The sequence below is a fragment of the Castor canadensis genome, chromosome 10 (assembly GCF_047511655.1).
Source record: "Castor canadensis chromosome 10, mCasCan1.hap1v2, whole genome shotgun sequence".
Classification (NCBI taxonomy): domain Eukaryota; kingdom Metazoa; phylum Chordata; class Mammalia; order Rodentia; family Castoridae; genus Castor; species Castor canadensis.
In genome coordinates this window covers 430073-457201 of record NC_133395.1, presented here as the reverse complement: position 1 = coordinate 457201, position 27129 = coordinate 430073, and the positions used below count along the sequence as shown (strand labels likewise).

The 27129-nt window shown below is 51.4% G+C and overlaps 1 protein-coding gene across 1 annotated transcript in view; it reads left to right on the top strand.

The window, feature by feature from the left end:
* The window catches only part of Tmem255b (transmembrane protein 255B), a 32370-nt gene extending 5851 nt beyond the window's left edge, over positions 1-26519 (top strand). The window contains exons 2-9 of the mRNA XM_020164480.2: positions 1244-1386; positions 3946-4008; positions 11751-11840; positions 15991-16071; positions 16869-16954; positions 18326-18485; positions 19429-19572; positions 22678-26519. Of these exons, the coding sequence (XP_020020069.1) occupies positions 1244-1386; positions 3946-4008; positions 11751-11840; positions 15991-16071; positions 16869-16954; positions 18326-18485; positions 19429-19572; positions 22678-22833 (923 nt within the window). The 3' untranslated portion in view covers positions 22834-26519. The remainder of the gene's footprint in view (positions 1-1243; positions 1387-3945; positions 4009-11750; positions 11841-15990; positions 16072-16868; positions 16955-18325; positions 18486-19428; positions 19573-22677) is intronic.
* The last annotated feature ends 610 nt before the right edge of the window (positions 26520-27129 follow it).

The window sequence follows — 27129 nt, the reverse complement described above, 5'->3', positions numbered from 1 at the left end:
GCTTTGCCTGCAAGTACCTGACCATTCTAGGTGTGGCTTAGGTCCAGGGACTTTATTTTGTCCCCTGACAAGATGTAGAAGCAGGGCCCTCAGCAGTCTCTGCCCCGCCATTCTTAATGTGTGGCTTCTGTTCTCAAGTCCTTCATGGCTCAGAAAGGTCCCTGGCCTCTGCCTCTATATTTGTATCCCAGACAGGAGGCAGGATGAAGGGGAGAAAGGCCAGGGCAAGCTCCCTGAAGATGTTCCTGGGGGCCCCATAGACACCTGGACAGAGCCTGGTCTCAGCCTGAGACTGGCAGGGGCTGCCTTTCATCTGGACTGGAGCATACCCAGCAGCCCAGTGCTAACCAGGAGCAGAGCAGGGCGTCCTACTCAGTGCACTCTGTTGCTTCTCTCGCAGGCCTCCTGTCTGTATCCCTCCTTGGCCTTGAGCTGGGGGAAGACAGATGCAGACAGGAGACTCCCCGTATCAGGTGATGAGCACTTGCTTACGCTAGGTGTGCTCAGAGCCAGGTGTCCAGGAGGGGAGGAGCGAGGCTCTTGGTGTGAGACTCAGCCTGGTCCAGGACCTGGCTCAGGTCTCCCCTTCAGGCTGTGGGCTTCAGAAGGATCCAGTTCTGTTCCTGTGTTTGCGGTGTTCAGGCTGGGCTTGGTGATAGTAGGTGCTCAGTAAATGGCCGGGTGTGGTTCCTGCTGCGTAGACATGAGGGTGAAGTTTTCAGAGGACTCAGAGAGCCAGGGAGGGCAGGACAGATAGGACACGAGCTCTGCTGGCCTCGATGGCCAGCCAGTCACACCTCGACCACGTCTCAGCCACGTGTGAACACTGTGGCTTGATGCCCTGGGCAGGCCAGTAGGACCAATGTCCAGTGAATAAATACAGGAGCACTTGGTGACAGGAGCCCAGACTGGAAGATTCCAGGTGAGGGGCTCTGCAGCAAGACCTGGATCTGAGGGGCAAGGTGGGATGGGATGTGTGTGTGTCAGGGGGCAGGGGCAGCCCAGGAACATACAGAAGGTAGAGTTCAGGAGCTGGCCAGTGACTCCTAAAAGTGCGAGGGGGGCCACAGGCCTGGGGGTGGCCTGGGAGGTTTTTTGGGGCTGGCATCTGAAGGGCTGATGGGGGGCAGGGGTGGCGCTCTCCAGAGGCTTTCAGAGCTGCCAGGTTGTGGGGAAAGCCACTGGAACGAGAAAGTGCATCTGTGGCCACCCTGTGTCAGTAACGGTCCTCTTGTTCTCACAGAAGGGTTCGCGAGGAGGAAGAAGACCTCCCTGTGGTTCGTGGGGTCTCTGCTGCTGGTGTCCATCCTCATACTGACCATTGGCCTTGCTGCCACCACCAGGACAGAGAACGTGACGGTGGGGGGCTACTACCCTGGGATCATCGTGAGTCCAGGGCGAGGGAGGGTGGACAGGGTGCTCTGTGATTCCACATGGTTGACAGAATCCACCTACCTCCTAGGGCTGGAAACCACCATTGGTTTTGTGCTCAGTAGAATAATAGACCCCAGCCATGTCCATGTCCTGATCCCCAGAACCTGAGATTGTGGTCAGCTGTGAGACAAAGGGGAGTTAAGTGTTGTGGTCAGCGAACCCTAAAATAGGGTGGGGTCAGCAGGCAATATGGAGGTGTCTCAATGTCATCTCAGAGTCCCTACAAGTAGGGAAAGAGAGGGCTCAGGGCCATGTGATATGCCATGGCAAAGGTGAGAAGGGACATGGCCAAAAGAAGTGGGGAATGGATTCATCCCAGAGCCCTGGAGGTGGTGCTGCCTCTGGATTTTAACCTGAGCAACCAGCACTGACCTAAGCAACCTTGGAAGACTGATGGGTGGCTTTAAGAGTCCTGTGCAGAGGCCACAGATTGATGATGTTATTAATAATGTCACCATTTGGGAACAAGGGGAACATGGTGGAGCTGATGTCACCCACTCACACCTCACGTCAGATGCCAAGAGACACTATGTGGTGAGCTGAATTCGACCCAGACTCAAAATGATCAGGGGGATTTTGGACCAGTTTAGTTCTGCTAAACTTGGTTAGTGACAAGGTTCATCTGCCCCAGGAGTCTGAGTTCTGCACTGCGTCCTCTTGGAACAACCTTGGAGCAGCAGATGTGCCCTGGGCTGTGGCCTCACTCAGCCAAAATCAAGATTTCTTTAAAATGAAGCCTTTTTAATCATGTCACTTTCAGTAAAAGTACAAGGACAATTTGTTACTATTACTGCCAACAACTTCAGCAAGGATGGAGTTGTAGACATATTTTACAAAATTGTTTCTTTCATCTTTATATTACTTACACATTTCTCCATACTTTATAAGCATACATTATCTTCCTGTGTGCAACTCAGCATAAACATGGACAAACAGTGTCTGTGCAGAAAAGTCTTTTTGGTCAAGTTGAGGACCTGGCCTCACACAGGGCTTTCCTGTCCTGTTTCCCAGGTAGGACAGAACCTCTGAATTCAGGGAGGATGGTGATTGTGATGACGCCCCATCCCAAATTTGCAAAATATCAAGAGCAACCTGGTGTGGGAATTTTTCCTTTGTTCTCAGACATAATTATGTTCCAGACATAATTGGGTTTTACCCAGCCCTGCTCTGTAAGAGATCTGTTTCCTGGGTAATGGACTGACATGAAACCAACCAGAATGAGATGAGTTTAGTCCAGACCATCCTGAAGGCAATCTGGAGGTGACAACTGAAGGAAAATATGGCTGAAAGTCATGTCTGTGAGATCCTGGGTTCAACCCAGAGACTGGAAGGATGGAGCCGATCTCAGAATGTGAAAATGCCACCACATTTTGGAAAACAATATTTTCTCAAATTCAAATTTGAATTTAGTGAAACTTAGGCATATTTTAATATCTTTAATACCTGCTGATGGATTTTGATACTTTTGAACTGTGGTCTCACAAAGGGCTGTTCATCTTCTTTATCCCTTGAGAATTCCCAGATCATGGGGAAGTCACTTGTGTACTGGTATGTCACCACAGATGTGATGACAGACACAGGCACGACTGTGGTCACAGATGGGGCAGATTTCCAGTGCATTAAGTTAGAGTGCTGCCAGCTGTCCACGTGGGCCCCACCACTCCTCGGAGTGATGGGCGGGGACCTGTGTTTGGGAGCCAGGCTCTTACCCAGGCCAGAGCTGGCCCAGCTGGCTGCCCTGCACCTGCCAGAGGCATTGCCCGGTAGCTCAAAGCGGTTTTCAGGGGCATTGCTCATGTCCTGGTGCACAGACTCTGAGCCTTTGTGTTAAGACCAGGATAGCTATGGCTTGCTTTTCGAGATATCTGCCACCATTTTCTTCTTGGGCTTTCCTGGGAGCAAGGGGAGACTAGGAGGCTCACATTGCATGTTCTGTGCCTCTGCCCTGGGCCTGTCCTCTCTCAGGCCTGGAGCCTCCTACCTTACTCCCCCTCAAGCCGAGGTGGCCTGTGTCTTTGCTGCCCTGAGCCCAGAGCCTTCAGCTGTCCTGGTCAGTAGCTGTCCTGTTGGACACGGTGGGCTTAGCTTCCTAACATCCCTCTGTGAAGTTGCTCCCGATGTTCTCAGGCTGGCTGGGAGAAGATGGCTTGAAAGGTGCCTGTGATGGGCTCTGGGTCCCCATGGAGATGTCCTGGGGACACAACATCCTCTCCTGTCACCAAGAGCTGACTGGCCTCTGCAGAGCCAGGACAGTTGTGTTCAGCATCTTCTGAGCCACCAGCTGTGAGGGTGTGAGGTTCCTGAACAGCATCACATCTCTGTGGTGTGGTGGGCTCCTCACGGTGAGCTCACGTGATAGGCTCGCTCTCTGTGGCAGGCTTGGCATGGCGGGAGGTGCTTCTGAGGTGGGAGTGGCTACCCAGCACAAAGCATTTTCAGGGCGGCATCAGAGGCTGTCTGTGTAGTCTGATGCTAACCACATTGTCTTTCTTGCTTCCACTCCGGGCTCAGCTGGGCTTTGGATCTTTCTTAGGAATCGTTGGCGTCAACCTGGTGGAGAACCGAAGACAAATGGTGAGAGAACACACTTCTTCCACTGTGGAGGGCAGAATGTTGGCGCCTTGACAGAAGATGCTACAGCCACAGCTGGGCTCCCGAGGAAGGTCCCCCCCCATGCATCCCACAACCCACAGGCCCTTACTGCCCAACCCTGTACTTGGGGTCTAGTGGGTGCCATTCTCACTTTAGTCTAAGTGAGCATTCGTCAGAATGCTAGGTGAATGTCAGGCTCGTCCAGACTGTGGAAAAGGAAGTAAAAACGGAAGAGAGCAGAGGCCCAGGGTTGGGTCTGTAGAAGTACACAGTGGACATCCAGAAGTGCGGTCCATTGCGTGGGCCGGGGATGGCAGCACTGCTCAGTGTGATGTGGAATCTGTTTGTTGATGCACTGTCATCAAAATCAGTGGTCAAGTTTCCCTATTTCCTGGGACAGGCAGAGCTGAGTTTCGGGAGCCTGCTCAGAGGGCTGTGTCAGCCATGTCTACATTTCCAAGCCCTTGCCTTAGACCTTGCTGGCGGGTTCAGCTCTTACCCACACTGGCTGTCATCTCACATGTCACCAAGTTGGAAAGTAACCTTCCTGCATTTTTACCAGGGTGTGAGGAGCATAATGGACCATTACCTGCCCAACCCTGGCGCTCCCTGTCCCCGGGGCCAAGAGCCCCAGTGCCTACCTTGTGACTCACAGCAATGTAGCAGGGAGTCTGCATGGAACCCAGCCTTCGACAAGTAGGCCTCTTGTGGGCATGGGGCTGGGATTCTGGTTTTGCAGAGAGCTTTGTCCTGAACGTTGACAACGGTGCCCTGCAGGCTGAGCTGTGTTCTCAGTGTTGCAAGATGATGGAGAAGGATCTGCCTCTCCACACCTCACAGTAGTGGGTCCCGAGGACAGGGCCGTGGCTGGCCAAGGTGGGCACAGTTCTGGAAACAGGAAGTCAGGATGTGACTGCTGAGGGCCAGAGGTCGCCTTTGGGAGTCACGTGCTTGCATGGTGGTTCCCTGGGACATAGCTGTTCTCTCTGCACCCAGAGTCAGGAGGTCTGGCTGTGCTTGGCATTGTGGTCTGCAGATCGAAGGCTGCACGAGTGCTTCTTCACAGTTTCCCCAGAGAAGCCGAAGTGGTACGTGAGCCTGGGGTGGGCAGAGCGCAGGGCTGGCACCACCTACCTCACTTTCTGGTGTGGACCTGCATGACCTGAAGGCTGATTTCGTTCCTTTCTGTTTTTCTTTTCTTTTCTTTTCTTTTTTTTAAAAAACAAAACAAAACAGTGTTGATAAGATTCATTCAACATCCATACATTTTACCGCTTGAAGTGTTTGGCTCAGTAGCTTGTAGGGTTTCCACACATACGTGCAGACATCACCACCAACTTTAGAACATGCCGTCAATCCAACAAGAGCCCATCTCCTCCAGCTTTCCCCGACCCACCCACCTGTCTGCCTCCTGCCTCTGTAGGTTTCTATGCTGGACTTTCACACGAGGGGAGCAGCATGTAATATTGGTCTTTTGTGTCTGGCTTCTTTCATTGAACATAGCGTCCTCAGGGCTCATTCATGTTGTAGCGTGTGTCAAAATTCCCTTCTCCTTTAAGGCTGAATAATATTCCACCATGTGGATGGACCACCTTTTTATCCACTCACCAGTGGTGGACATTACAAATGTCTTCACCTTTTGGCTACTGTGAATGTACTGCTGAGAATATTTGTGTGCAAGTTTCTCTGGGAACACATGCTTTCATTTCTCCTGGAGTTGTACCTAGGATGAGGATTGCTAGGTCATGTGGTAAATTTATGTTTAATTGTTTGTGGACCTGCATCCTGCACGGGCAGGTACAAGGTTTCCAATCCCTCCACATCCTTACCAGCACTTGTTCTTGCCTGGCTTTTTTATTCTAGCCACCTGAGGGGGTGTGAAGTGATAACTCATTGTGGTTCTTTCCCTGCATTTCTCTATTGGTCATTTGATGCATCTTTGGGCTTTGCTTGTCTTTTATTACTGAGCCCCTTAATAGACACCTGTTCTGTGTGTTGTCTTTTCACTTTCCTGGAGGTGTCATTGAGGAACGGTAGTTTTTAATTCTGATGAAGCTTTAACACTTCCATTTAGGCCTCTGATCCAGGCTGATTTTTATATATGGTGTGAGGTGGGGTCCACATCACTCCCTTGTGTTTTTCCAGTTGTCTGAGTGTCGTCTGTGGGAAGTCTGTTCTTTCTCTGTTGAACGTCGTGGTGCTCTTGTCAAGTCAGTTGACTGTACTTATGTGGGTTACTTCCATCCCACTGGCCTGTATGTCTGTCCTTCCCTAGCTGGATCCCTGGCAATTTCACAGTTTTAGAATCAACTGGTGAACTGCAGGCAGCCAGCTGGGGTGGGATGGGCACGGTCCTGGAACTGCTTTGCCGAGAGGCTGAGTGTTCCCTTTGTGGCACCACGGAGGGCCCTGACCCAGGAACACGGGAAGTCTCCATGTTTGCCTAAGCCTTTTTAGTTGCTTTCACCAGTGCTTCTGTGTTTTCAGAGTGTACATTTTGTGCTTCTCTTGTTAACGTTATTCCTATTTATTTTGTTCTTTCAAGGTCATTGTGAAGAGCATTGTTTCCTTAGTTTTGCTGTTACAGTGTTTCTTTCCACTACTTTCTGCAAGTTCACCTTCTGTCCTGCGACCCTGTAGACCTTGTTTCTGGTGATTTCTCAGTGGGTTCCTAGGGAACCTGTCTGCAAGACTGTGCCATCTGCATATAGCACTTTGGCTCTTTCTGTCCAGTCTGGAGACTTGGTCTGCATGTCCAGCTTTATTCAAAGAAATGCAGGCCTTGCAGCGGGAGATAAAGATCCAGAGGTGGTAGCACTGACCAGGGTGGCAGGTCCAGCTTCAGACAGGTGCGAGGTGGTCACTGGGTCCTCAGTCCCCTGAAGGGCTGCGTGATCCCTGTACAGTCCCCCATGTCCTCAGGGAAGTGTCCTCCTGGACTAATTTTGTGTACCAAGCACACATTTTAACCTAACATGAGACCCGGGTCCACTGCTCACGCCGTGGCCTGGGGGGACAAAGTGTGTTTGGACCTCAGCCAAGCCCAGCACCCTGGGCAGACTGGTGGGAGCAGCTGAGACCTGCCTGAGGGAATGTCCAGCCTAGTGTAGGGCCTGGAGTGCTGAGAAACTGGTGTCATCACTCATGTCTCTAAGCACACTGATTTGTGGCGGCTTCAGTCAGGGAGACACCTTCAGGCACATACAGACACTTTCTTCTTGATTTGTTTTAATTTTAAAATTGCACTACAGAAAAATTTAAGCATATGTAAAAGTAGACAGTTTAGTCTAATGGACCCATGCCTGTCATTCAGTGTGACCACAGTCAGCTCAGGGCTTCTCTTGTTCTTCCTCTTACCACTCCTCCCCTTCATGGGCTGGTGGAGCAAATTCCAGACAGGACATCATCTCATCTGTCCACTCTGAGGGTGAAATCTAATCATTACAAATGGCCTCACCATTATCTCTGCCCATCTAGTCCCAGTGGGAGCTGAAGGCACAGATGGAGCCAGCTTTTGGTACTTCTCTGCCTGAATGAGCTATTTTGCTCCTCAGTCAAACACACTCCCCAATCATTGATTTCACTAACAGCCCTGTCTATAGTCTAGCTTGTCCCCCAGGGACAAGGATGGAAAACAGGTTAACTGCCAGATCCCCTGCCCACATGTGCACACACATGTGCTTGCACAGACATGTGCAGATGTGCTCAGGTACCCCTCCTTGGAACACTCCACTGACAGAGAAAGACCACAGTAACTTACAGATTGAGAAAAGCTTCCTACAAGGGACCAGGGCATCAGGCCTGTGGGTTAGGCACCTTTTTTTCTATTCGTCTCAGTGTTGGGAGTATAGGGACCTTGCTTGTCTTTCTTGCACCTGTTAGTGAGGGACTTGAGCCCTCAACTTTCTCCTACGAGCTGGGACAGGCCCAGGCATCCGGGCTCCAAGCAGGTGGGGCTGAATGCAGAGGGTCAGCCCTAGGGTTCAGCCTGGGTAGAAATGGGAGTGTCTCCTGAGATCCTAGGTTCCCAGGGCTGGGAGGACCTGAAGGTCATTGGCAAGGACACATGCCAGCATCCACAGTGAATCACCTGAGAATAAGCTAGCTGCACAGAGAAGGCTGTGCAGGTGGAGTCCCAGGTTGCAGAGGGCAGGGAGTATAATGGCCATTCACATACCCACAGCCTCACTGGAGGCACCAGGACCATCTTGGCTAATGGCACTTGAGGCTACCTGAGTGTCCCCTCCTATGACTTCATCTTCCACCCTCTTCTTCACCATCTAAAGACCACGTTAGGACCAGGAAAAGGAAAGTGCCATAGGGCCTCTGGTCTCAAAGAGCTCTGGTTGGGGGGGAGGGCCTTAGTGTGTTCAGAGCCCAAGGACATGGAATGGAGATGCCGGGGAGCACCCAGGAGTCTACTGGGGCTGGGACACAAGGTGGACAATGGCTGAAACATGGCTCAGGAAACCAGGCAACCTCGGCCTTTGGAAGGCCATTATGGGCTGGATTCTACTCCTGGGATGACCCTTCCCTGCGTCTCTCACCTGTGGACCACTTGTCAGGCTCTTTTTCTGACAGTGAGAGGCTCCTCCTCTGGCAAGTTCTCCTTGCCTTGTTTCGGCTCAGAGCCTGCCCCATGTGTCATCTTCTCCTGTCCTATCTCTCCTTCTCCCCTCGGTGGTTGTCAGCATCTGAATGTCCCAGAGGTGACACTCTGTGTCCTGTCTGTATGGTTGGCATGAAAACCAAATTCTCATAGCAATGGCTCTCAAAGAGTCTGCACAGCTGCTTGGGTTCCCATTGTGTAATAAGAATCCACTCTCCATTTTGAAGTGGGCCTGTGCCTATGCATCTGTCCTACCTCCTCAGCTCTATCTCACCTGGAACTGTAGGTCAAAAACACCACCTGCTGGAAGGGGCTCCAACTTCTTCCTCTTCTCCAGGTGTTCTTTTCATTGTCTCTGTTTCTTCCTGTGTGGTTCTGCCTCTCTCTGATTCTGTATGTCTCTGCCTGCTTGTCTCTCTCTCTATCTCTGTCTCTTGCACTGGTACACACCGAAGACTGTTTATCTGCTGCTGTGTGTCGGTCAGGGTGTCACCAGGAAGGCCTGGGGGTTCTGGATGTCTTTACTCCAGCACATCTCAATTTGCACCAAGCCCAGCCACATACCAGCTGTGTGACCTGGAACCTGGGACCTCCCAGGTGCTATGCTGCAGGGTAAAGGCTGACTCTGGGTTCTGGCCAAGTTGGGAATTTTTCCCAGTGCATAATTCCCACAGGATGAAGGTTTGGGGGGAGACTGGCTGTGTGTAGTTGTCTGGAAACGCAGTAGGAATGCAATGGAATAGCATGTTCACAACCCTCTGTGAGCTGCCAGTGGGCTTTTACTGATATGGCCTGCATGGGGCTTCCTGCCTTTCCAGTGCTCATGTATTAATTAACTTGCTCTCCTGGGGGCTGTGAGGAAGGGAGTGACCAATACCCCAGATGCTGCTGGGAGTCAGCTTGGCCAAGGGCCCGGGGTGACATGGATTTGGGATGAAGGCCATGGGACAGGAGGGCTGGGGTAGTAGGGCCAGGAGGAGGCCTCTGGAGAACACCCTCCTTATGGTGTAGTTCTGACCTTTAGATCCATGTCCAACAAATAACTGAGAGGAGTAGGGGGAGGGAGAGGGTACCAGGTGCGGTGGTGTGGCCCTGGCTGCATCACTAAGGAGCAAGTGGCACCACAGGCAGGGCTGGGGAAGGACCAGTCTAAGTGCCTGGGCAGCATCTGACTTCTCTGAGATAAAGACAGAACTGCTCGCTAACAATGCACTCTAGCTATGAGGCGTGTTTCCCAAAAGTGTGGTTGGTAATTCCAGTGACTTTATGTGTGTTCTAGGACTGAGCACCAAACCTACGCCTTGTAGACAAGATTCCTACCTGCTGGAGAAGGAGTCAAAGGAAGGAAAGGGGCTATGTGTGTAGTTTTGCAGGTGCAAATGTATGGGGCAATCTGAGTGAAGGATACATAAGAATTATCTTCCTTTCTTCCTTCCTCCCTCTCTCCCTCCCTCTCTTCCTTTCCTCCTCTCTCTCTCAGTGTGAGCCTAAGGAAAGAGGTTTTAAGAAAGGTTTTAAAGAAGGTTTTAGAAGCAAGGTTTTAAAGAACTGCAAGGAGTAAGGCCTTAAAGAATAAAGATAAAGAAAAGAAGCAATGAGGGTTGTGCATCTCCACCTGAGCACCCAACACACCTGATTCCACTTTCTGTCTGTCTATCCTGTGTCTTTTCTGAATCTCCAGTTGCCCCCAGTTAAACCCAGTTAGATTCAGTAATAACCAGGGAGCGAGAGAGAAAACCTCACTCCGGCAAGGGAGGGAGCACAAGAAGCAGCACCTTCTTCATTAAAGAAATGGCCAAGAAGTGTAAGAAATACTTTCAACCTTGTTAATCTTCAAAGAAATGCAAGCTGAATTAATGAGACAGTCTATTTTTGCCTATCAGTATGTCAAACCTTAAAAAAGATCAATAATTTCAAGCATGATTCAGAATATAAGGAAATGGGCATTCTGCAGTTTATGGGTATAAAAACTAGCAAAGAATGTTTATAGGACAGTGTAGAATTCTCTCTCAAAATTTTAAAGTGAAAAGAACTTAAATATGTCCTATATCAAAATATTGGATTGATGTATGTTTAAGAAATTGATCCTACAGAAAAACTCATATGTCAGCATATGCGTGTTTATAAAGAACCTATTTGGAGTTTTGTAGCAGTTTATAAAGGCAGAAACTGTAGAGTGCTCACCCATCAGTAAGTGGGGTTAGTCTGTGATGACCTGTTGCTGCTCCAAGGCCTCTAAGCACAGGGTGCATGAGGGTACAAAATGATCCAGGGACTTTCAGAGGCTTGCAGCAAACACACAACACACACACACGCACGCACAAACAACACACGTGCACACACATGCACATGCACAAACATAACACACATGCATGTGCACAAACAACACACGTGCACACACATGTAAATGGGAGTAGGCATTCTAGTTGTGTACACACTGCAGTCAGGAGCCATGTGTCAGCACTGTGTGGAGGGTGAAGGGACCAAGCTCACTTCCACAGGGAAGGTGACTCTGGAACAGAACTGTGTTGGTTACATTTTCTTCTTGCTGGCAACAATTTAAGGGAGAAAAGATCCATTTTGCTAACAGTTTCCCCATCATGGCAGAGATGGCATGGAGGAGCAGTTCGCATCATGATAGATAGGAAGCAGAAAGGAACAGCAACAGGAAGGGACCAGGGCAAGACACATCCCCCAAAACATGCCAGCAGTGACCCTCATTCTCCAGCCAGGCCCCATCTCCCACAGTTCCGCCAGCTCCTAATAGTCTATTCACATTTTGAATCCATCTGTGAGTTGAGCCATCGATTTGGTCAGAGCCCTTGTGACCTAGTCTCTGGTAATGCTGTAGTGGACACACCCAGAGCTGTGCTTTCTTAATCCCCAGGTGTCTCTCAATCCAGGCATGCTGACACCACGATGAACCACAAAGTGCACCCAAATGGACGGGTCTGGTTGGGCGGGCCTGTCCTGGGCTGTGAATCACTGGGTGGGAGGTGGAGGTGGAGCATGGCAGTCTGTGCAGAGGACCCTAACATCAAGCTGGGACTCTGGATTGCTTTCGAAACATCTTTGGTTAGGCTGACAATCCACACCCTCTTCTTTCTGCTTGCAGTTGGTGGCGGCCATCGTGTTCATCAGCTTTGGTGTGGTGGCTGCGTTCTGTTGTGCCATTGTGGATGGCGTGTTTGCAGCACAACACATTGTGAGTACCATCTTTGGCTGCCTGTAGTCTCTCTCCTGGGGTTCAATATCTACATAAAAAGCTAAACTTCACTTTGCAGAGCTCAGTTCTCATGACGTCAAGCTGGTTCCTTGCTTGCGTCTGCCAGTGCTGGGTCTCATTCCTGCAAACTGACACCCTTGCCCTACACACACCACACACACCAGACACAAACACATCACACACACATGCCACACACCCACATACACACACATCACACATACACACACACATCACACACACACACGATACACACACACACCATTACATCAAAGTCTAGTTCTTGCCCCTGATTCTTCCTCTTTGGTCCCAGAGCTCCTGTGTGTCCAGGTCACTGCCCTGGGCTCTCACTAAACTTAACACAAAATCCATCCCAAATCACTGACTGACTTCCTAATGTTTTTAGTTCAGCATTCTCCATTTCAAGATTGTGGGGACTTTCTCACTCAATGTGGGGCTACAAGTATGCAAAACAGTCTGTGAAAAGATTTGTTATGTAAAAATCTTTTTACATAACCGAGTGGGACAAGCAGGAAGGAAGGAAAAATCTTTTTACATAACTGAGTGGGACAAGCAGGAAGGAAGTTGAGTATATATTCAATCTGTGACTGACCTGAGCTTTGTCCCTGTACAGAGCCAGGCCTGACCTCACTCACTCATCTGTGCCCATGTCTATGCAGCAGCTATGGGCCAGGTGGGCTAGAGTCAAAGTTCCCACAAAATCAGGGAGACCAGAACAAATAAAAAAACAAATATTATGCCAGGAGCTCACACCTGTTATCCTAGCTACTCAGGAGGCTCACGGTTCAAAGCCAGCTCAGGGAAATAGTTCGCAAGACACTATCTCAAAAAAACCCATCCTGAAGAAAGGGCTGGTGGTGTGGCTCCATGTATGCCCTGAATTCAAACCCCAGTCTGCAAAGAAATCAAGCAAGCAGTATTAATGCTGTGTAAAGCATCGTATGACCTGCTATGATGTGATGTGTGCCCTAACATGACACGATTGTGCAAAGCCGTGTAAAATGCTGCAGTAGAGTGGGATGTGACCGGTGGTGGGATGTAATGCGCGGAGTGTGGCGTGTGACGGACGGTAGGACATGACATCAACACACTGTGGTGTGACGTGGGATATGGTACACTGTGCAGACACAACACAATACGGCACAGTGCGTGTGATGTGTTGTAACATGGAATAGTGTGTTACGAATGTGACCACACAGGCGTGATGCACAGTGCGTGATGCACAGTTGGATGATGTCGTCTATTCCACAGGACACGGTAAGATGTGGTGTGACTTGCACTCTACACCTTATCCAATCAGTAAGATGTGACATGTGGCATGGCATGACAAGGTATGGGCAGCCAGGTGGGGATGCTGTGCCTCTGTGTGTGCATGTGTGTGTGCACATGTGTGTGTGTGTGTGTGTCCTTCTCCTGCCACCGGCAGTCAGGCCTTCTGCACCCACCTGTGGGCTCAGGCACATCTTCTGGCTCATGGCTCATTACAGGACAAGTGAGAAACAGCAAGGCAGTGGTCACGCAGCTGGACCTTCAGCTCCTAACAGGGCAATTCCCCTTTGCCAGAGAAATGCCCAGTTTTGACTTAGTGTTAACTTTGGGACACTGTCAGTGGTTGGCCAATGTCAGAGGAGCTGGGGACCTGACTGGGGCACCTGATCGGGGGTGTGTGACCTTGGGGTGTGACCAGGGTAGACAATTCTCTCTGTGAAGGCTGTGAACCACATGGTCCCTGTCACAACTGCTTAGCTCCAACATTTTAGTGGAAAAAGCAGCCACAGACAAGGCATGAATGGACACAGAGGCAGAGAAAGCACCAGGACCAGCAGTCCTGCTAAGGGTGAACGTTGGTCATCTTGGTATTAGTTACGTGGAACCATAAGAAATAAAAGGCCTGATGTCCCTCCTGACCTCTCACTTGGGTACTGAAAGTCCCTTTCAGTAGGGCACTTCTGCCCCAGAGGTGAAGGTCATCCCAGAAATAATTTCCACCTTCTTTACAGATTCAAAAACCAAATTGCACGACTTAGCCTGGATGGAGATAGGTTACTGTTTTATTTAATTCCAGCTAGTAAAAATTACTTCATCTGAGGGAACCCTGAAGATCAGGCAAGATGAAGCCAGATGGTGGAGTTCTGCCCGGGGAAGGAGCCACTGGGAGTCCAGATTTACACTGTGGGTTGGTGTTTCATGGCTGGCCCTGGGCTGGACTAACCTCAGGCTGGAGGCCTAAGGGTGACTCCAGGTGACCCCAAGGGCATGCCTTTCAGCAGGCATCCAATGATGTCTGAAAAGGGTATTTCCACGTCCCAAGGTGCAATCACACGCCTGAAGAGGCAGCAAATGCTCATGGGGCTGAGCCATGAGAGCGCTGAGTCCTGTTCCCGAGTTTGTCACCACCATGTCCACATGTCTCTGGCTAGGTTCTCAGGAAGTGACACTGAGATAGGGTAGCTGATGTGAGACACAGCAGCTGTGAGCCCCTGGAAGTGAAGGAAGGAGGAGAACCAGGTCAGTGCAGGCTGAGGGGCCGAGGCCTGGCAGAGGCATGGGTGGCACACAGCCTCACCCAGTCACTCTGGGTCCTGGATCCCTGGCATCCTATGGCCACCAAAGCACCACAGGTGGGTGACCAGGCCAGTGGCGACAGAGCCTATAGTGGTTCACCCTCATGAGGACACTGGTATGGGTCAGACTTCCCATGGAGAGCAGAGACTGACCATGCGGATGGTTGCTGAGACCCCAACACCACGCTGTGCAGACATACTTCCCTGGAACACTTAGGGGATGAGGACTGGGTCTTGCCATGTTGGTGACAAAAGCTGTTAGTCCAATATCCCTGAACAGTGTCCCAGGAGCTTTGAAAAACCCTGCACTGCAGCCACTGGCCTTGACCTTCCTCTACTTCCTCCATCTCTGCACCCCCTCACACCCTTCCTGCTCCTCCTTGTGCTCAACCTGCAGCTGAGGGTCTGCCTCCCAGGAATAAAACACCACAGGGACGAGACTCAGCTGTCTTCCTGTTACTGAATCAACCCAGACTGTCCTAGCATGTAAGTGCCTGCCATAGCTGCTGCCGGAGTGAATGATGAGGGCTGTTCCTGCCCACTACCAGCGTTACTGGTGGTTTTAGACTCTTATTAGGTCAGAAATAGCAATGCTTTGGGAAATATGATAATAGCATGAAGACAACAGATATTGGGCCCTTAACTCCTCTACAGGTTACGTGGTTTCGTGGCAGTTTTCAACTACTGTGTCCCTTGTTATCCTCTGCCACAGCAGTTGTAAACACTCTCAGTTCATTGGTCTGCCCCCTTTACTGGTCTATTAGAACACTGGCTTACCTTGGCTTCCTTGTAGTTTGGCACTGTGTTCATTCCATGAAATGTTGGAGGCAAATAGTGGAATAGGACCACTGATGAGTGAATAGTCAACTGGTGGGAATAGGGTGTAAAAGATAGATGGATATGGATGGATGGGCAGATGAACGGATGGGTGGGTGGATGAATGTGTGCGTGGATGGATGGAGATGGATAATAATTGGGTGGATGGATGGATGAAGATGGATGGGTATTGGTGGATAGATGTTTGGATGATGGATGAATGATAAATGGATGGACGGATGGATGATGATGGATGGATGGATGGATAGATGCACAGGTGATCAAATGACTGGATGAAGAGATGGATGTTTGGGTGGATGCTTGTGTGGGCTGCTTGGACAGAGGAGTGAATTAGTCTGAAATACTACTTGTTACCTTCCTAGTTAAAACAAAAAAACAAGCAAACAAAAAACCTGTTTTGCTTTTAGGGAAAGACAGGAGCCCAGGTGTCTTGGGTGTGGTTGGGGGATGCCCCTCAGCAGGTCTAGCAGTCGTGTTCCTTTGGCTCCCTGTGTTTATGGGTGGAGATGATGGGTAAAACTGAGGGTGCCCCTTCCTGGGCCTTCAGTTGATTGCTTCCTGGATCCAGGGCCCAGCTGCTCTGCCTGGAAGGCTCTGACTGGTGTTGGTTTCTGTCCTGGTCCAAGCCCATGGCAGATGGGTCTGAAATGGCCTCTGGCCACTCCTCATTGGGGTGACCAACACATTTCATTTGCATTAATTTCTTCTAGGAGCTGAGGCCCCTGAGCACGGGAAGATGCCAGTTTTACTCCAGTGGGTCGGGGTACCTGTACGATGTCTACCAGACAGAGGTGAGCCCTCTGACTCGCTGGATATTAGCTCTGCTGACTCCATGATCACCCATTTTCTGTCCTGGTCAGAGTGTGACTGTTTTGATTCTGACAGACCTTCCTGTCATGTCTTTGCCAGTGGGTGGGAGACATTTACGGCTCTGCATTTGTTCCTGAGCTAGCCTTGACTTTTCAATGTACTCTGTTTTCTCTGTAATCACAGCTGTGGACTTGTTTCTTTGCTCCCAGTGTTGGAATTGATCTGTCCAGTTCTGCATGATCTCTCCAATTTGCATTTTTCTGACTTAATTATTGCAGTGGAACACTGGGGTGATACATGTGCACTGTCTAAGAGCCCCGGGGGCTTTCCCTGGGCCAAGAACAGCTGCAGCAGGATTTCACTCTTTCTCCCTGGGTGAGATGCCAGGAATAACAGGTGCACCAAGCAGCCGACACATGGGACTGTCCCAGGTGTGCCTGTGGCTCTGGCTGTTCAACCCCAAGCTGTGGAGATTTGTCTATTTAATGGAATACAGCCTCTCAAACCAATGTCAATGCCAGAGGGCATGAATCTGGAGGCAAATGGCAAGCTGACGTTCCCTCAGCTTGCTCTGGGGTTTTTAGACCGTCAAAGAGGTATCAGTGCTTTAGATGTTCCAGAGAAGAGGTGTTGTGGGCTCAGGGAGTGAGGGGGAGTCCCCACAAACCCCCTGCTTCTGAGGAGGAAGGGGAGAAGAGGGTCCAGGCCTGAGGCACTACCCACTCTTGGGAGGAAAGACATCAGGCCCTCACACATCTGACTGTCTCTCTTCCCCCAGGTTACCTGCTACTCCCTGAATGGCAGGTGCCAGCTGAAGGTGAGGAGCAACACGTGTTATTGCTGTGACCTCTACACCTGTGGGAGGTGAGGCCCCCCCAGAAACCCATTCACACACACACACACACACACACACACACACACAGAGCACACGAGCACGCACACACCAGGCATCTGCAGGGCAAGACGTGCACACCGCAACTGCCCTTGGTGAGATCCTGATCTCCCTCATACCATTGCTGCTGGCATCCCCAATCCTGAACCCAAGCCTCCTCAGTTACCCTCAGACCACTGATGCCATTCCACAGAGGAGGAAATGGGGACTCAGAGAGGTTCAGTCACCATCTATGAGCACACACAGCATATGTGGGGAAAACCTGGCCTGGCCTCTGGCTGTGATGCCTGGGACAGTCACCAAGGTGACAGCTGGCATGTCCTGGTACTGCCTCCTCTCCAGGCGGGGATCCCCAAACACCTAACCCAGGACCCCAACTTCTCTCCCCTGATGGTACGTGTGGAAAATGAGAGCATAAAGTGTTGGCTTACCTTAGTGGCTGAGGCCTTGGGCATGGCTGACTTCCCTGGTGTGAAGGGCAGGGCAGCCATGGGTTCAGTTTGGGCAATGTCTTCTTGGTCCTTAAGAAAGTTCAACATTCAAACGGTGACTTCTCACAGCTCCCTGAATTTGTAAGGGGTTAGGGTTAGGGTTAGGGTTAGGGTTATGGCTAGGGTTAAAGCTAGAGCTAGAGTTAGAGCTATGGAAGGGTCTGGGTGATGGCTAGGTTTAAGTTTTGGGTTTGACTTTTGTGATGTCATGAGCTACTGCCTATTCTAGACAAGACTGGAGCCTGTACGAGTTGATGAATTTAGGGTTAGTGTTTGGGTTAGGGTTATAACTAGGTTTAGGTCTAAGCTTATGGTTAGGACTAAGGGTCTGGGTTAGGGCTTGGGTTCCTTAGAGTTTGGCTTAGTGTTGGAATTAGGGTTAGGACTAGGGTGAAGGCTAGCATTAGAACTACAGGTTAGGTCTAGGGCTAGGTTGGTTAGGTTTAGGGTTAGGTGGTGTCCTGATCCACTTCCAATTCTAGGCAGGACTGGAACCTAGATGGCTTGGTGAGGTTTTTCTCACTGAGGAGATGTTTTGTGGCCCAGAGTTCAATCCTATACTTCTGTGGACATTAGGAAAGGTGCCTTCCTGTTTTCTGCTTGGGCATTGGACTTGTGGGGAGGCTGTGTGTCTAACACCCAGGGTTTCACTGACCATTGATCTCACACTTGGGGTGGTCTTCTGACCTTGGTCTTAACGCGGAGTATACTCACCTGACAACAGCTCCTGCACATTATCTGATGCCCTGACCCAGGCTTTAACAGTCAGGGCGGTCACCTGTGAGTCTAGCACACAGTACCTGCCACAGCCACACTCTGGCGGTGATGGTGAGTTCTCCTGTTCTCCTGCAGCATGGAGCCGTCACCTGCCTACTATGAGTTTGTGGGTGTACGCAGCTGTCAGGACGTCATCCATCTGTACAGGCTGCTCTGGGTCTCCACAGTGCTGAACGTTTTGGGCCTGTGCATGGGTATCGTCACGGCTGCGGTCCTGGGAGCCTTCAAGGACATGGTGAGTGACATCTTCCAGCATGGTCTAGCCACCCGGCCACAGGCTGGGGCTCAGTGCCTCACCTTGGTGGCTCCCTTGATGGAGGAGGACATGGTGTTTGTTAGGGCTCCCCTGTAGGTCAGATGGCAGCAGGTGATTACTGTTGCTTGCCCTGGAAGCAGGCCCCCCATATATACTTACAACAGCTGCCTACCTTTGTCCTCACCCACACTCCAAAGTAGGCAGCACTTGATTCCCATCTGAGAAGTAAGCTCAACTCTGCTGGAGTCACCACGGGGTCAGTGGCTGCCTTGGTGCCGATGTGGGCCCCATTTTAGTGAGTTCCATAGAGAAACTCTGCAGTCCTCCAGTGTACCTGCTCCTCTCTGACGTGGCCTAGGCTGAGCCTGTCCTCGAGTCTTCAACCCACTGACCTTTCAAGGGGCAACTTCTCACTGGGGCTGGCTAGCAGAATCGCCCTTCTGTCCCCTGAGCTCTGAAGCAGATGGGTGCTGGTGCATTCTGCAGTAAAACTTATAGAGATGTGGTCAGGAAGCAGCAGGCGCAGGCCAAGGCAGTGTTCCCTGACCCCTCATCCCGCGCCCCTCACCAGAGCCCACCCAGCCTGAGCCCAGGCTACGTAAGGCAGTGCCAGGCACACGTAAGCAGAACACAGTCCACCATGGCCAGGAAGACTCCTTTCTCACCAGCCTGCAATTCCAGGGATTTTGGTCACTGGCCATCGGCAGTAGCAGGCTGCCTATCCAGGCTCCACCCTGCTTCAGGTGGTAACTCCAGACGGAGGGAGAGCCCACATAGAGGATGCTGGGATTCTCACTATAGGGAGGGCCGACCCTGCCCTCCCTGGCTTGGGGATGGGGCTCCCCAGAGGGCAGGGACCATAGGCCAAATGCTGCCCCCCATGGATTTGAGGGTACCACACTGACCCTTCCCTTCTCCACAGGTCCCTCTGTCCCAGCTCGCCTATGGCCCGTCCTCCCCACCTCAGATCCTCTACAACCCTGCCCAGCAGATCCTGGCCTACACTGGCTTTTGCACACCGCCTGCAACCGTGCCAACCTGCTCATCCTACCCTCTCCCTCTTCAGGTAGGTGTGCTAAGGTCAGGAGTGTTGTGGAGGGCTGGGAGACAACCAGGGGTCCCGCTGTGTTGCGGGCTCCTTGCCATATTTGACCCTGGCAGTCCATGATGGTGTTCTGCCAGCCACTGCTTTTCTAGCCGTCACTGGCCCTACAGACCTTGGAGACTGAGGATGCTACTAGCTGCCTGGGTAGTGGACACCCATGAGAAAAGTGGGGTCAGGCACTTGCTAACATCTGTCTACATTTACCTGCAAAGATGGTGACTTCACAGGGTTCATCCCGTCAGTCCTGCTGACCATGAGGACTGTTTGGGAGGATGGCGCGGGCGAGCCCTTGTTCACGCAGGGTCCTCTCTCCTCCCATTTCCATGTCTGGCTTTGGCTTCTTCACATACCAGGAAGCTCTGGCAGCCATGGGTGAAACAGACCCAGGTTGTCCAGTGGCACTTTATTGACTGGACCTTGGCACTGTGGACGTTCAAGGCTGTCTGTCATACCCTGTGGCTGTGTCCTAGGCTCTGTCCACCCTTGCAGGGTCAGTCATGACAACCAAATGTTTATAGATGTTTCCCAGTGTCCCCTGTGTGGCAGGCTGAGAACCCCGGTACAGACAGAGGCTTCCTTTCTGGGTGGGGAGGCGCTGGTGGGCGGCAGCGGCAGCATCGAGATGCACAGAGCTCTGAATCTGCAAAGCTCTGTGTCGCACACCAAGCTGGAATGTGTTTCTGCACCATGGGCAGTGGTGAAGTCATGTGTCTTCAGATGTCTCTCAGGGCAGGAGAGAGACCTGTGGGCAGGAAGTGAGACCTCACTGTTTGGGGATGGTGGGAGCGCCCAGCCCCGACCACCCAGGACAGAGAGGGTCTGTCAGGGCCCAGGACTGACCCAACACTATGCTAGGAACAGACAGCACCTGAGAACCATGTGACCATTTTGGTTCCACATCCTTGAGGAAGTGGGGTGAACCCTACAGATACAAAGAACATGCACCCAGTTCACAGCCTGTGGCTGGGCATCTTCCTTTGTAACACCGACACCCCATGGGGGAATGATGAGGGAGAACTGTGCGAGTCCATCAGGTCCTTCCTCTGCCTGGAGCCTGGACCTTTGGGCTGTGGTCCTGGTGCCTGTCTGTCTGGAGGAGGACAGAGGCCATGGAGGGTCAAGCACCAGCCTGGCCCCACAGTTTGGACTCTGACCTCCCATCTGAGTCTCTGCTAGGCAGAGTGTGCAATTCTTTCTGAGGTGCTTGTCCCTGCCCTGGTGGTGGTGGTGAGCGATCAGTCCTCCACCATGCACACAGCCTAAAGGGGTCTGGGGACAACCCACTGGGTCTCCCTCATGGCGCTCCTGCCTCTCTGCCCTAGGGAGCCTCTGTGTTTCCCAGACAGTGGACGCTCCCTTTCCTCCCAGGGGAGGCCTAGGTGCCTGCCCTTCAGTGGTTGGCTTTCCTCACCAGCGCACGTGGGCCATAACTGTGCAACTGCAGAGACCTGGTAATCAAATTCAGAGGAACAGGCTCATCGGATATGGCCCCATGTGCTTCCTCAGAAGAACAACGGCAGGATAGATGCTCTGCTTCTGCTGACCAGCATGATGGAAAGGAATTATTTTAAGTGTCTTGAAGTCATTAGCAGCCCAAAATGACTCTGTATGATGGACGGCCAGGAACAGGGCTGTTCTGAGCAGTGAGTCAGAAGGAAAACCTTAAAGGGGCCGCTGCTTGCCAGTCCCCCTGGTAGCTGGCCAGACACCACACTGGCAGATGTCGCCCTGAGTCCTGTTGTAAGGGATTCTTGTCCACCCCCATGAGAAGGTCCCCTGTGGATAGGGCCAGCCCCTGGGGAAACTGTCTCTATTGGGGTGTTTTCCTCCAAGTTTCTCTATTGGGGTTTACTCTGTGGTTCATGATGGTTTCTTCTGTGATTCGTGGTAGCTTATTCTATGGCTTATGGTGGTTTGCTCTGTGGTCTGTGATCATTTCCTCTGAGGTTTGCATGGCTGCTCACTTTCAGTGAAGAGCAGACTTCACTGAATGTTCTCTGGAGACTCACCTGGCCACCACAGTCAGAAAGATCATGGATTTGAGAGAGAAACAGAGAAAAGAAGAGCCCTGACTGTCCACCTTGACCTGACCACCACTTAAGCATCCTCAGCTGCAGCTACACCTTGTGAGGAAGTCACTTTCAGGAGTGAGGGTCTCCTGGCTCCTGGTTCCTGCTGTGAGGTCTCCAGGGAGGCTCGGGTAGCTCTGGCTGGCAGGCATGTCACACGACACACCTGGGGAGGTCAGCTTAGAAGCTGAATTCTGTGTTACTTCATAGGCATTTAATTAATTAGTTTATTTATTTAGATTAATTTTAGGTTACTGATCCTTTTGACTTAGAGTTGGCATATCTGCTCTGTGGCACAGAGCAGGCTGGAGACCAGAGAAAACCTGGTTTGGCCCCAATCTGAAGGTCTGCAGGCAGAATTCCCTTCCCCTTCTCCTCTTCCTTCTCTTTCACTTCTCTCCTCCTCTCCCCTTTCCTGGGGCGGGGGAAGTTTTAGTTTGTCTCAAACCCTGCAAGTGATTGGACAGGTCCACCCACATTAGGGCAGGCAAGCAGTACTGATTTAAATCTTAATCATATCTGAAAAATACCTTTCCTGAAACCTAAAGTAGGGTTTGACCACACCTCTGGTCAGCTGACAGAATTAACCACCATGATGGGCTGAACATGTTGACGGTCTTGCTTTTTCCCTGCAATTTGAAGAGTGGGTGGGCCCTGAGAGCCTGGCTCCTGGGTGCCCCTCTGTCAGAGCGTGGTGAAGGCTTTCAGGTTGACTGAAAGCTGAGAAGGTGAGGAAGCGAGAAGTCTGTGAGGAGCTTTGGCGCCCTTCCCTGTGCGTCTCCCAGTGGCTTTGGAGGCTGTTTGCTCCAGTGAGGTCCTGGGGAATGGGCTCTGGGCCCTGACTCCTGGCTGTGCCTGCAAGCGGCTCCCTTCGACTCTAGTGAGGGGTGGGCCTGGGTCTGGGCGGGTGTCATGCCGAGGTGGTGCAGGCCTGTGTTCTGTACAGCATGTGCATGGCTCCCACCTGCTGACCGAGGACACCTCTGTTTAATTGCAGCCCTCTGGTGCCCTGCCGGCCTCAGCCTCTGCTGACCTCTGTCTGCCTGAGGACGCGAGGCCTCCCTCCAGCCAAGGGCGGCTGCCCAATGCCCCTCCGCTCTGCGCGCCAGCCTACTTCCTCCCAGGGGAGAAGCCACCCCCCTACGCACCGTGACAGCGGTGGTACATTGAAAAGCCACTTGGTTTTGATTTATCAAAAGAAATGAAGAAAAAAAGTCACTTCTAAAAATCCTGTTTCTTCAGCCCACCTCTGAGAGACCCCAGAGAGCATTCTAGAAGGCTTGTACCCCTCTCCTCTTCCTCCTGAGCACATTCTTGGCCAGCGAGCACAGGCCAGGAAAGAGATGGAAGCAGAGCTCATTGAGAGAGGCCCTGGCACAAATGATCCCTGTGTTTCCTGGCCCCAAATCCACAAACCTTGCTGGACCCTGGCTTCCTTGTTCAGTTGTCACTTGAAAACCAGCTTTGTCCCCAGGGCCCTTGAAATCAGTTAGCAGTAGCTATTTTGTGAAGAATACAGCTCTGGTCTCCTGCGTGAAGATCGTTCCTTCAGGCTTCTTACTTGTGTGTCCCCAAGAGGGTCAGGCCCACCCCTTGGTGCTGTGTTCTCCTGACATTTGGTCAGGTAACCAAAGCTGTTCCTGTAGAGACCTGTGAGCTCTGGTTGGTGCTGTCTTCTCAACTTGGGAGCACAGACTGTGCCCACCTGGGCAGAGGCCCTGCACCTGAGGTACTGCCACCTGTGGTGTCTGGCTCTGCTGTCATTCTTCCTCTGTCCCCACTGTCCCCTGTAGCCCTGTGGCCTAGAACATCCCTGTCTGCTGAGGAGGTGCTTCTGTGTGACCAACTCTGCTCTGAGTGGGATGGTACTGGATAGTCCCCAGGTCCTTCAACTCAGGGCCCAGGGGTGCTATCATAAGCTGAGAGTCGCCCACACACCTGCCTCTTGCAGACACACCTGATGTGACAGGTGAGGCTCTCAGAGATCATCAGAGCAGGAGTTGATTGACAGAGCAGAGTCCCTGCAAGGAATTAGTGAGGGGCAGATGTGTGCCCAGGTATGTGCCCTGGTGCATTGGCACTTTTAAGTTGAAGACCTCTGACTCAAGGAGGCCCACACCCACCAAGGACATCAACCAAGGACAGGCACCCAGGGGGACCCAGTGCCCTCTGCATGTCTCCAGCTGGGAGGAGGGTCCTTGGAGGAGAGAGAGGAAAGGGAAGGCACTGGCAGACCAGGTTTCCTCACCTTTGACCCAAGCCATTCCCTCTACCTCTGTCTGCCCCTAAATGTCATCTCACTTCTTTCCTGTAATGCCTGTGCATTTAATAAACCTGTCCACTTTCCTGCTGTTGACCTACCTGTTGCCAATCTATGGTGTGTGTGGCAGTGGGGGCTGCGGGTGCTTTCCTCCCAGCACAGCCCTGTACAATCAGGCAGAGGAGGACGTGGTCTATGAAGACACAGCTCCTGTGCCCCCTGCTGGCCAAGGCCACAGCGTCCAGCAGACTTCATTCCCAGCTGCCTCCCACACCTGGTTCTCTGAGCACAGCGGGTTTCCCATGAAGGTCACAGCACACAGGATGGTGGCAGTCCTGGTGTGTGGAGAACACAGCTCAGGAGCTGCCCACCGGTCCCTGAAGGGACAAGACGGTCACTGGTCTGTGGACTGTCACTTTGTATCATCATTTTGTTAAATGTAGCTCATAAGCCTGTTTTCTAGCAGAGAGCTCAGTCTCTGTCTGGTGCCAACTGACCTTGGGCTAGCAAAGCCTGCCTTTCCCATGATCTCCGGGAGATTGACCCTGGCCTGTTTTTTTGTCCTTCATAGTTCTTTGGAAGTTGAGTTCTGAAGGTCATTAATGGAGCTCAGTCACCAGCCCTCGTCAACTTGTAATTTTAGGTCATGCACTCAAAGCCCAGTATTACTGACTTGTTTGACTTCCTTCTCCTACATCTTTAGAATCAGCTAAGTTAGCAAAAATAAGTCCATTGGCTGAATGGACTATTAGACACTGCAGCAACACAGGGCTCAGGGCTGTTATCTTGCTGTCCTACACCCAATTCAGCTGACCATCCTACAGCCCTGGAGTTCCTACAGCTTCACTGCAGTTCTCAGGCTGATGGCCCCAGGTTCCCCCTTCTTAGTGCCGAGGTTCTTGTTCACTGTCTGTGTCTGTTCTTCACATCCTAGTTCCAGGTGACCTCAAGGAAGCCAGAGACAGTCTGGGGTGCTAGCCAGGAAGACCAGCTAGGGTTCTCCATAGGAAGCTGAAGACAGGCTGGGGGTGCCAGCTGGGGGCTCCCCACAACATAGTTCCATCATCTGAGATTTTTCACAATAGAGACCTGGTTTGAATTTTACATAAAATAGAATCCAAATAATGATTGCATTTCTCTATTGAGATCACAAGTCAGATGCTGAAAGAGAATCTGGTTTCATTTGGGTGAAAAAGAGCTTCCTTGTGGTTTCTGGAAAGGGAGGCAAACCTCACCATCATCTTGAGCCCTTCAGAGGACACAGGGAGGCCACAACCTGGTCTGTGGCTTCAGCTGCAGTCAGAGGCTAGCTTCTGTGACCTCTAGATGTGGCCGGCTCTTTGTGGGTGGCCCACATGTTATGAAAGTCACGCGTGGAAATGCAGTAACTTTCACTACAGTATGAGGATTGGGTGGCACTGGATATCCTTATTTAACGGAGTCATGATAGAAAGTCAGTGTACAAGTCACATAGGGTAAGTTGAGCAGTGTCCACTGCCAGGCTCCCAGCTCTGGGATTACACCCTTCCTCGGTGTGGATGTAACCAGAGTGGTGGTGGTAGACACTGCAGGTTAGCCTTCTCCAGGGCTGGAGCAAAGGATGCCTTGGTCAGTGTAACAAATTGAACAACCAAGAGGGAGGTCTTGAGTGTCAGACCTTCCTGTGCAGGGCCTCCATGTTCCTCCCTATTGGCTCTCACTTTGTGGTGATGAGCTCTTGTGTTCAGCAGTCCTCCATGTCCCAGGCACACTGGGGATCCACATCAACCTCTCCAAAGCTAACCATAGGGCCTCTGCAGAGCAGCAAAGCTGAAATTGCAGGTCTGGGTGCTGAGCCTCTGCTCACTGGAGCCATGGTCCCCAAATCCCTGTCATGAGCAAGCCATGTCAGAAACATAGATGGGCAGGCTTGTGTCTTTCCACAATGTCAGAATTCATCCGGCAAGAATAAATCCACAATCAACATCAATTCTGTTGGCATTAATTTGCCAAGTACTACTGCTGCCACTTGAGAGCCACGAGCCATTGCCAAGCAGGTTCTTTTATTCCAACTTCAATTACTAATATTAACCCTTAGATCCCACATTCACTTCACACAGGACCAACATGGAGGTTACAGAATGCTAAGAAAGGATTAAAGAAGCTGCAGGGCTCTGCAGGGAGCTGTGCTGGAGGCACAGGCAGAGGGTGACACAGACACAAGGAAAAGTCTCGGCAGGGGACCAGATAAGTTCTGTGAACTGCAGGCTCAGAGCTGTTGAAGGCACATTGACAAATGCAGGTCTGGTTGACAGGCATCAGAGTGCGCTTGAAGTGAGCTGTGTGTCACAGCCAGGAGAAAATGCACTTGAGCTGGAGTCTGGGGACAGAAGCAGACAGAGGTCCTTTACTTTGGCAATTTTCCTGACCAAGACTTATGAGAGGTGACCAGGTGATGGGTCAGTGTGCCTGCTACGTCTCAATCTTGGAGTGCTACTTCTTTTATGGTCCCAGGGGAGGAGGTTACATCTGGTGTGATTGATAAGCTCATGTGTCTGGGGTTTCTGATATGATTTGATATATTCACACATTTGATTGTTCATTGGCACAAATAAATGATTTATCAGTTTGTGTCTCATGGTGTGCTGGTAGATGGTGCTTGTTTACTTGTTGTAAACAAGATGTGGAGTCATTCTACTTTGTCACTAATACTCAAAATGGAATAGCTTAGGTCAAAACTACTGCTTTATGAAAAAGAGTAACTCAAGGATAGGCACAGCCTTAATCTACTGTTCTCTACAACATAGAGCAACCCAAACAGGCCCTGCCTACTCTCCTCACCCCTAAGCCATCCAACACCAAAACACCCAGGGAGTAACTTTACCCACCAGGTGCCGACCAGAGTCAGAAACGCATGTGCCAGGAGCAGGGGTCCAGTTCTTCCCCAAGACTTTTCCTACCAGCACCCTCCCTGGCTCAGTCTTCATCCTGCCTAGAGGCAAGTGCTGTTAAGAAATATTACACTGTAAGGTCAACAACTTTGTTCATGCCCACAAAAATGTCTTTCTCTTCACCACAGCCACAAAGAATGTGAACAATTCCATCCACCGCCTGGTGGTGGCTCTGGCACCCTGGGAACCCAGGGCAGACCACCTGCTGTAGTGGGGTAGACAGCCCCTTCACGAGGAGCCCCAGTGGTCTGTGGGGCTA